This window comes from Dermacentor albipictus, unplaced genomic scaffold, assembly GCF_038994185.2.
Source record: "Dermacentor albipictus isolate Rhodes 1998 colony unplaced genomic scaffold, USDA_Dalb.pri_finalv2 scaffold_17, whole genome shotgun sequence".
Lineage (NCBI taxonomy): Eukaryota > Metazoa > Arthropoda > Arachnida > Ixodida > Ixodidae > Dermacentor > Dermacentor albipictus.
This window is the reverse complement of record NW_027225571.1, coordinates 6,299,740-6,310,193: the sequence shown is the minus strand read 5'-3', so window position 1 is coordinate 6,310,193 and position 10,454 is coordinate 6,299,740. Positions and strand designations below refer to the sequence as shown.

The 10,454-nt window shown below is 48.8% G+C and overlaps 1 protein-coding gene across 1 annotated transcript in view; it reads right to left on the bottom strand.

The window, feature by feature from the left end:
* Positions 1–3,199: 3,199 nt before the first annotated feature.
* LOC135915219 (NLR family CARD domain-containing protein 3-like) overlaps positions 3,200–10,454 on the bottom strand; it is a 30,901-nt gene continuing 23,646 nt past the window's right edge. The window contains exon 4 of the mRNA XM_070529042.1: positions 3,200–4,133. Coding sequence (XP_070385143.1) covers positions 3,363–4,133 — 771 coding nt within the window. The 3' untranslated portion in view covers positions 3,200–3,362. The remainder of the gene's footprint in view (positions 4,134–10,454) is intronic.

Genomic DNA, 10,454 nt, shown 5'->3' with positions numbered 1-10,454 from the left:
TTATTATATTACGACGCAATACCAATGTATCTTTGCCCAGCCCGGCTCCGCGACGCTTAACCCTTCAAGTCGATGAATTGAATAACAAACGTTATTGTTTAGTAGCTAATTATCTGCCACGTCAAAAGTAGGCAAGGATTCCATGAAAATGGCCACGTCAGAGTCGTTGTCATCCAAAGTGGTTTGCGCAGTATCCTTTTGAAGACAAGGTCTTCTTCGGTGACTTCAGGTCGAAAGTAGGTTCGTGAGATCTCAGAATCTGGCAACTTTAGTCTTGTGAATTTAGACGTTTTTCAGACCTTGTGGTGCACGTAGGACAATGAAAAATGCATAAAAATGAAGCTGGGAGAAAAGGACGCACCGAGTAAGCGTAGAGGTATGAACGAAGTATTATTCAAGCGCAATTATCGCAATAAGGCCGAAATAAAACTCGATGTGCTCGTTCGAACCGCGCGCCCCTAAAACCAGATACGGACGTAGGACTTGACTCAATAAAACATATGCGCCGACCTGGGAGATTTTTGAGTCTAAAAATTTGGGCCGGTGCCGCAGGTAGTGGAGTTAAAAGAAGGAACCACATGCATGGTACACTAATGCGCCCAACGAGATTGTTTTTGCTCAACGTCAATGGCTTTTTATTTGCCTTTCTTTAGGAAGATAACTTCGCAGCTTGGCCATCAAAATCTTCAAATAATGATAAGAACGAACAGTTCTCAAGGACTGATTGGACACATAGGGGAAAGAGAGAAGAATAGGTCCATAGTTTCAACGGCACAGTCCAGGTTGGCGTTCACATAAGCTGTTGCTTGTCAGTCAGAAGCCTGTCGAGCCTTAGTTTAAACGAACTATTTGTTTCTTGAGCATAGACATACGTTTGTATTTGGGCTAGTATCACACGCAACGAAAAAGCCAAGCTAATAGCGAAAGACGGTCCTCGCAATTTAGACGCATGCCTCAAGATACTCCCCTTATCTTTCAAGCGCGTGAATTTAATGATACTAGTACAATTATTGCCGCTTGAAGCGACACAGTTGATCAGCCATTGCAATAATAATGTCATTAGTTCTAACAGCAAGCTTTTCTGCCTAAAAGGTAAAATCATTTGACTCGTATTGTCCACTTGTCAACCCGTTCGTTTCTGGAATACCAGAAAAATTAGGATTGATCTGCGGAGGCGGTTCTCATCGTCATCGCACTTAGCCCCTAAAACTTTTGACGTGAGACGAGAGCACAGCGATGGCGCTGCTCGTGCTGCCATCCGTGTTGGAGCCTGCTGATTGATAACATCCAACTGTTGTTTCCAACGTTTCTGCACAAATAAGAAGGCGGTTGACCAGACTGTCAATATTGGACTAAAATGCACGTATCAAGCGTGTTTCCGCCAGTAGCAACGAACGAGGTTGTACAAGGTGGGCCAGAACATTCCAGGATCACTGGAGAATTACCCATCGCCTATACCAGGATTCAATTGAACATCACCCGATGTTACCAACCAAAGCCAGATAACACGGCCGCTAGAACAAGAGGAGTGTATCACCTGAATCAGATTCGCTCGAAACGGATAGAAAAGCTATGGTATGCCATTGCGTTTGCTTCTGACAAATGAAGAAGCAAAAGAGAAAGAAAAATGAGGCCTTCTGTATGTTATGCTCGTGCGTTATTGTCTGATATAAGCGCTTGCTCTACACTTTTTAAATACTTGTACGGCAATATATTTAAATTGGTCGCACAGGTGGGTATTCTTGTACGCACCGCTAGCCCTTCCATCGCACTCTTGAATCTCGAAGAGCCACTAAGACGTACATTGCTATCGAATTCGAGCGAATAATATTGCCGGGAATGTAAATATAGGATGGTGGACCATTAGCTTCCAGAATTGCATTATACACTCCCGCTAGGACTATTCTACCTCTGTTACATGTAAACAGGCGCATGTAAGAGTAATCCTCATGTGCCACCTTCTTATCACATGATGTAAGAAATATTTAGTGCTATATTCGGCTTTATTTTAAAGTCCTTCTTTTTAATCGACAATTCAAGTATCCGTGCATCGTAGTACGAATGAATTTCGGCTTTGTCGATTCTTGGTTTAATATGCAGGGGTTTAAGTACATAACTTGTGCAACGTAGACAACACAGCTTTTTGTTTGTTTCGTAATCAAGTCAAGTCTTAACTCATTCACGCTAATTACCAGCGCTAATTACCCGCCACATGAAGTCTGAATACAGTTGCGTTGAACTAACTATGCGAGTAACTGTGCCATCTTATACAAATCGCTTGAAGAAAGAATGAGGAAATGAAACGAAGAAGTAGCGAGTTACACCATATCTTATAGCGCGCAGCGTTATTTGTGAAGGTCTAGTCCAGAATTTGTACACAGTACAAACTATCTATTTTCACGTGCGTAGAAGCTCTGAATACGCACACATATCGCGTGATCTAAATTCGCACGTACGGACAAACTTCATGTGTCGCACGTATACGAACGCTATAAATTTATTCATTTTGGCTGCGCGCCCTGTACGTACGTAAATGAACGGACGCTGAGTCTCGCCCTTTAATTCCAGTGTTGCCTTAACAATGACAGGTATGTTAGGGACGCCTCAGAAGGATTCTAGTTACTTACCAGCGTTTTTTCTTCTTCGTTGTTTTCCATTTCGGCCCCATCAATATGCGGCCACCGCGGACGGGATTAAACCAGCGACCTTCAGTTCAGCAGCACAATGCCACAGCCATTGGGCTAGCTTGATGTATCACTGTAGTGTGAATAAACGACAGGACAAACGAAGCCTCACACGGACGCACACGGTGCTAACTTCCAACAGTGTTTTACTACCGAAAAGCAGGTTGTACTCGTACACTCAGCCATCAGGAGTCCGAGCCACGAGGACATGGTAAACAATCAAGATGAAAATTTGACACCTGTCATGGCGCTCTTTGGCCAAACCTCGCCCTTGTGCCATAAAACACCACACATCATCAAGATGAAAATTTTATAGTAATATCTCAAGGCATGCGCAAAAATTTATATTTATCAGACAGAGCCAAAGATGGCCTAATGATAGGAGATTCCCCGAGGGCAGCATTCTGCTCAGCTTCTAAGTTTCGTGAGTTCGCATTTACTTTCACAGTAACGGTGGTTGATCGAATGGCAGGGGACCACTGATGCTGTTTACAATGAAGGGAGAGAAACCCATCTGAAGCAACATTGCCGACTTTATTTTTGCCCTCACGCAAACTGGCATGGATGTATTTGGCCGAGTGTCGGCGAATGGCACCGAGCCAGCCGAGTGGAAACTTGCCGGTGGCTAGTGACGCAGCCTACATCTTCTCACATGATGCGCAGGCCTGAAGAACCTGTCTACGAGTTGTAGCTGAAAATCCACTCAACGTGTTTGAGCAATCCACCAGCCACGATCTCTTGGAAAAGCTGCCTATATTCGCAGTTTTTTCCCGTTAATACGCCGAGTTTCACTTTCATACTAGGTGAAGGGTTTTGGGAAAGGGCCCGCACGAACAACAGGGCATCGGCGCAGGAGAATCCGCAGCCCATTAGGTTCAGCGTCTGTAGTTTCTCGTTGGATTTCATGGCCTCGCTTATAGGGCGCACAGCGTGCATTCCCAGGCACGAATCGCGGAGACACAATGTTTCTAGCCCGCGGCTGTTCTCAACCAGGTCCCCCAAGTGCTTCCAGCAGCAACTCTTGGCCGACATCCACGCCATGTCGAGGCTCAGAGTGAGGAGTCGCAGGGTCACGTTTTGAGCCAGAGTAGATGCTAGTGTGTCTAGACAGACGCCGGCTGGGCAACTGCGTCCGAGCTCTAGCTCCGTCAGTTGCGTGTTGTCCTTCAGCTTCTCGAACAGCTGGGTCATGTCGCACGTGAGGTCGAGGCTTAGAGTTTGCAAGGAGCTGTCCAGCAGCCTCGAGACCAGTTCAGTGCGCGTCGCACTGTAGCGGATCCTCCCTTGCAGTTCAAACTCTCGCGGTCGGCGGTGCTCTTTGAACTCCTGCGCGAGTCTAGCCAGAACGGAGTCTTTCATGATTACGTTCCGAAGGGCGAAGCAGTCGAGTCCGGGATTGGTAGCCACCAGCGAAGACAGACAGGTCCCCTCAGCTTCCATCAGTGTTACCTGCAGTTCAAAGGCAATCGAAGTTGCGAAGGAACAAAAAATGTTATGAGGTGTCATACGTGACGAAAGTCGGGCTTTTGCGATCCTACCGCATTGATATTTATTTATCTTTAACTAAAATTGCACAAAAAATAGTTTCCCTTCCTTTGGCTCCACGCCAACGTTAGATGCATGCACGGTCATGTTTTCCCGAGGAATGGGCTTTCCCGGCAAACGATAAACCGCTTGCACGACGTTTCTCTAGCGCTTAGGAAAATGCGGTATGAAGCTGATGCAGCTTACGAATGAGCAACCAACCAGCATGCAGCTTACTCTGGTATCACCTCTACATTTCGAGACCTGCGCTACGCTTATACATTTTGCCTTGAAGTGTGCGCTTGTTAATATTTGGGAGTACGAACGAACAAACCCAGCAGCACGTTCTTTTAACCTCTCAGACCGCCTAGACGATAAACGATTATTAGTCATGGCAAATAATGTCAGGATTATTACAATGCAGAGAAATATTCAGGTTTCGCTATGATTCATTACGTTTCGATAACTGAAAGCGTGAACTTTAGCGTTATATTTAACAGTAGTCCATCGCTCTTTGTTCTGTTGGGTCTCAGCCTCATTACAGATAAAACTTAACTCTGAAATATTGCTTGTGTAGAGAAACACTGCAACGACATAGTGCGTCGTCCGCTTCAGCGCTTTTGCTCGTGAATGCTGTTCGTGCTGAGGGTCCGTGCTCTGCGCTAACGGTCGGTCCTAAACGCCGGTGACTAATAAAAGCCTTGCACTTGCCAAAAGCACGGTTTGATTATGACGCAATCCGTCGTGGAGGGCTACGTATTATTTTTGACTACAAATAGGATTCATTTGACGTGCGCCTAAATCTAAGTGCAAGGAGGATATTGCAATTGGCCTTCGTCTAAGTGTGGCCAGCGCCGCCGCGTTGTTCGATAATTACACATAGGCTGTTTAATTTATTGTAAGAAGTTGCTGGAATTTTTTTTGTACCATTCTCGCCAATTTTTACGTGGTTGCGGCAGGGCTACATGGAAGCCACCTGTCGCGTCGGCCAATGTGTAAACCAGCTTGCACGTATATATCGCAGTGAGTCGCTAGGAATGGTGGCACGTCTGTGTGTCTCTGATAAGAAAGCTACTGCAATGGTGGCCTGCGAGAGCATGAGCTCGATTTGCGGAAGCCACACCTCTCCGCCCAGTACACGTTGCAAGTCAAGCATAGGAGAAAGAAATGAATGCCCACAATAATCCCAGAATATACTTAATTTCTCGCTCCGACGCGACCGTGTTTACACGAATGCTGAGGTTGTTTCTAGACGAGTGTCGGCGTTCTAGAGCGATAAAAAAGCAGCTAATTTGTATGTGCTTTCTTACACATCATTCCTTGCTGTTTTATGCTTTGCGTATACAGTAACCAGCGGCTTTGTTCCCAAAGAAAGCTTCAAAAGAGAAACACCCGCCATGGTTGCTTAGTGTATGGTGTTGGGTTGCTGAGCACGTGGTCGCGGGATCAAATCCCTGTCACGGCGGCCGCATTTCAATCGGGTCGAAAACACCCGTGTAGATAGATTTAGGTGCACGTTAAGAACCCAAGGTGGTTCAAATTATTCCGGAGTCCCCCCCCTACAGCGTGTCTCATACTCAGATCGTGGTTTTGTCAAAACTTCACAATTTAATTTAAAGCTTAAAAAAATCAGTTTGCGCTTGCCGCTGCTTTGCTTCTGCAGAAGTTTCGTAGCAAGATCGCATTTCTGGACTTGACCGTTCTTTATAACGCCGGGCACTGTTACTTGTTCAGTTTGTCAAAAACAAAATGCGAGTTTGCTTTCTTCCAAACATATAGCCATATGAGGCCGTCGATAATACGGCACAAATGATTTCACCGGCTGCCCGTGGTCCGAGCACGAATGGGCCGATATGACCCATTTGCTTTGAGAATGCCAACGCCATGAGGAAGAAGGACAAGGAGGAAGGGGGAAGACAACAGCAGGATCCTCTGATGTGGGGCGCCTCAGTGAGAGATGGCACGCCGCCCTCCTGAGCGAGGCACCCGCTGACCAGGAGTGGGCCGTCTAGTGGGCCAGGGCCGTTGCCGAGGATCTCGAAAGATTTTCCTCGGGCGATGAACCTCTGGCAGCCTAGCCCCGGGCACCAACATCAACAACCGTTGGACGAATCAAGTTTATTCCTATCCTATCCTATCCTGTCCTCTCTTAGTCTTCTGCATTGTCTCAGCAATCTCAGCACGATAGGAGTGTGCCGCAACGATGGGTGCAGACGAAGGAAAATGGAGTCATAGCGTTGGCTAGAGGCAAACGTATGAGAATGGCTGGATGGGAGCACGTCGAGAGCCGCGAGCGAAGGGAACGCAGGTGACGCGCTCTGCGGTTTCCTCACGGAAGGGGGTAAGTAACAAGCGTTTGAAGATGGTGGTAGGGGGCAACGAGAGAGAGCATCGGCATCCTGGTGCTTCTTTCCAGACTTGTAGGTGATGTCGAAGTCGTATTCTTGTAAAGGAAGTATCCAATGGCCGAGACGTCCCGTTTAATTCTTTAGCGTCGCCAACCAGCACAAGGCGTGGTGATCAGTAACGACCGTAAAGTGGCAGCCGTGCAGATAAGGCCGAAATTTTTGGACGGACCAAACAACGGTGAGACACTCTTGCTCGGTAATCGTATAATTTTTCTCTGCAGCTGTTAGCGTGCGACTTGCGTATGCAACCACGCGTTCTTCAGAATTTTTCTGACGTTGCAGAAGAATAGCGCTGATACCGTGGCCGCTGGGGTCATTATGTAGGAGAGTGGGTGCGGTGTTGTCGAAATGACAAAGCACAGCTTTGGACTTGAGTACATGCTTGAGGGCGTCAAAACCGGTTTGGCATTCGTCCGACCATACGTAAGGAGCTCCAGAAGGAAGGAGTTGGTGAAGCGGCGCCGCGATATTGGCAAAGTTACGTGTGAAGCGCCGGAAATGCGAAACTAGGCCATGGAAGCTACGCAACTGTTTGTCGCGTTGAGGCCTAGGGAAGTGGAGGACAGCGGTAATTTTATCAAGGGCGGGTCGAAGGCCCTCCTTGCTGACAAGGTGTCCGAGTACTTTAATGCTTTTGCTGGCGAAGTGGTACTTTTTTGTATTCAGCTGAAGGCCAGCAGCTGAGAGGCATGTCAGGATTTCGTCGAGGCGCCGCGAGTGCAGATGGAAGGTCGACGAAAATATTATGATGTCGTCAAGGTAGCATATGCAAGTCTTCCATTTTCACCTCGTAATACGCTGTCAATCATCCGTTCAAATGTTGCGGGAGTATTACACTGGCCGAAAGGCATTACGTAAGTCCATCGGATGTGGCAAAGGCGGTTTGTCTGCTTCGTGCATGAGGATCTGCCTGTATCCGGAGCGTAGATCAAGGCTGGAGAAATACTCCGCGTCTTATAATGAATCTAACGCATCATCGATTCGGGGCAGTGGATATACATCTTTGCGGATTATTTTGTTCAAGGCACGGTAGTCTACGCATCATCGCACTGAGCGTTTCTCTTACGCACGAAAACGACAGGTGACGACCAAGCGTTTGAGGATGGGTGGAATATGCTACGTTTCAGCATGTCGGCAACATGGGTATCGATCATCTGGCATTCAGCGGAGGAAACGCGATATGGCCGCCGGCGCATTATGGAAGTTCCATCTGTGTGTATGCGATGAGCCGTCGCAGAAGTCGATCCCAGAAGAGGAGAGTGGTCATCGAAGGAGTCTTTATGCTTAGATAACAACGCCAGTAACTCCCCCGTCTGCTGTGGCGTTAGATCGGAGCTGATGGTACTAGCGAGAACAGAAGCAGGGACCGGATCTGCGGCTGTGAATCGTTGCCAAACAGCAGTAGTCGAGGATAGCACAGAGACAGGCTGAGCGTCCAAGACGCACATGAGAACAGCGCCTTTGAAAGCATGACTGGCTCAGTGGTTGTGTTGAGTACAGCCAAAGTGGCCGTGCAGTTGGTGAAGCGAACAAGGCTGGGTGCCAGAGCAATCCCTTTGGATTAGCAACGGGCTGACGGTACCACTAAAACGTCACCATCGGTGATGTCAGAGTTAACTACAAGGAGTTGTTCGTGGCCAGGGGCACCATACAATCATCGGCAGTTCGTAAGCGAAGGCGCGGTTCGTGCAGGTCGTCGGAATTGTCGGTCTCTGTCAAATTAACGAGACGTTGACGGCACGAGATGAAAGCAGACGCCGAAGAGAGAAAGTCCCACCCTAGTATAAGCATGTGAGCACAGGAAGTCAACACTGCGAACTAGATATGTTGGCGTATCCCGTCGATCGAAACTCTTACCGGTGCATTGCGCCGATAGCCGAATCACGACATTATTTGCATCAAGAAGAAGAGCTTCGCTGTAAGGTGTAACTTTGCGCAGACGAGAGCACAAGCCAGCGTGAATAATAGAAATAGCTGCTCCCGTATCAATCAATGCTATAACTGGTACACCTCCTACACACGCGAATAAAGTATTGGCCGGGCACGCTGGAGGAATTGTAGTCTGTGCGAGCCATCCAGCTTTCCCTCCAGAAACTGCACCATCTAGTTTTCCGATCGGTAGTCCGGAGTCCGTGTGGCCGGTTTCAGGGGTGATGTCAGGCATCGGAGAGAGGAGGGCGAGCGGCGACGCCCTGGACGGTAGTTGCGAAGCACTTCAGTAGGTGGAGAAAGTGAGCGTGGGGAGAGCCGGCGCTGGTAAGGACTCGGAGAAAGCAACGGGTCTCTCTCATAAATATCGTAATATTGTTCGTCCTGTTGTCGTCTTTCTCAAAAACGCGATATGTGCCCGCGAATACGGCAATAACAACAAATGGAGCGGGGCGTAGGCCGAGTAGTGCAAAATGCTGTGGCAGGCGGGCGGGGTACGAGTCGCCAGATGGTTAGGGGCAGTAGCAGGAGCAGAAGGAGCTGTCCGAACGAACGCTGGTTGCGCAGCCGCAACCTGAGCATACGAGGTGGATGGCGAAGGAGGGGCACAGCTCGCAGCACAGGTCATGGAGGACAGCTCCTCTTTGATGATGTCGCGCAGGCCAGGAACCGAAGGTTGAGGCTGGAGAACGGGAGCACTGAGCAGGCGACACGCTTGGAGCTCTTCACGTATGCATACGTATGCGTATGCTTCACGAATCAGCATACGCAGGTCCGTATCCAAGGAAGGAGGCGCGTCACCGGCGAGAGGTTGTAAACGGATGGCCTGCAGTGCGTCCAGGTGTTGGCAAGTAAGGATCACATCGTTAAGGGTATTTGGGTTCTCGATCGCCAGTGCGTGGAACGTGACGTGGGCAGTGCCCTTTAGGATATGACGAACAAGATTAGATTCCGAAATGGTGGCGTCAACACGGCGACAAAGGGCGAGGACGTCCTCGATATAAGATGTGAATGTTTCGCTGGGAAGTTGCGTGCGTCTATCAAGCTTGTTCTTGGTGACCTCAGAGCGGACTTTGGGAGCGCCCAAAAATCTGCCGAAGCTGTTGTTTGAATGCCGCCCAGTCAGGCAAGGTGATCTCGTGGTTGAGAAACCAAGTCCTGGCAACAGTGAGGTGGAATGCGACGTTGCGAAGCTTGCGCATATGATGCCACCAGTTAGACTCACTCACGTGGTCATAATTGCCCAGCCAGTCGTCAACGTCGTCACTACGTAGGCCAGCGAACATGGTGGAATTGCACTGCCGCGTGCTCACGGTCCATTACAGAACGGCCGGTGGGGCAGAGACGGTGACGGCGGAGGCTCCTGGAGGATCTTCTTGGAGCATCCTGGCGGAAAGGCGGAGCAAGCGGCGACCTGAACAAAGCTCCAGGGAAACTCGAAGGCGTAGAGGACCAAGCGATAGAGAGCAGCCTCCACCACTAGCGAGACAGCTGGCAAGCCTCAACGGTTTATTTCGCAGGTCGCGCGCTGCAGACGATGATGCTGCCCATGATGATGAACATATACAGATGAAGAAGATGAAGGGGTAATATAATGCTCACAACTCTTACATTTTTTTTTCTGGCCAGCCACCACCGTTATCGAACGGACTGCTCAGTTTGAACAAAGGCAGTGAGCTAGCAAGCAGACCCACTTAGTACTTCTGAAGGCTGTGAGAAGCCACGTATACAGCTTCTCTATTTTTGATTTATTCGGTTGCTCAGATTGGCAGCAGCTGCAAATCTGGCCTTTTTTTCGTGCATGGATTATAAGAAAACGGCCACCGTGGGCAGAAATCGAAGCCGCGGCCTCATACGAAAGAGCATAATCATCCAATGGCCCTCAGTCTCCAGCAGTTGCAGAGCAACT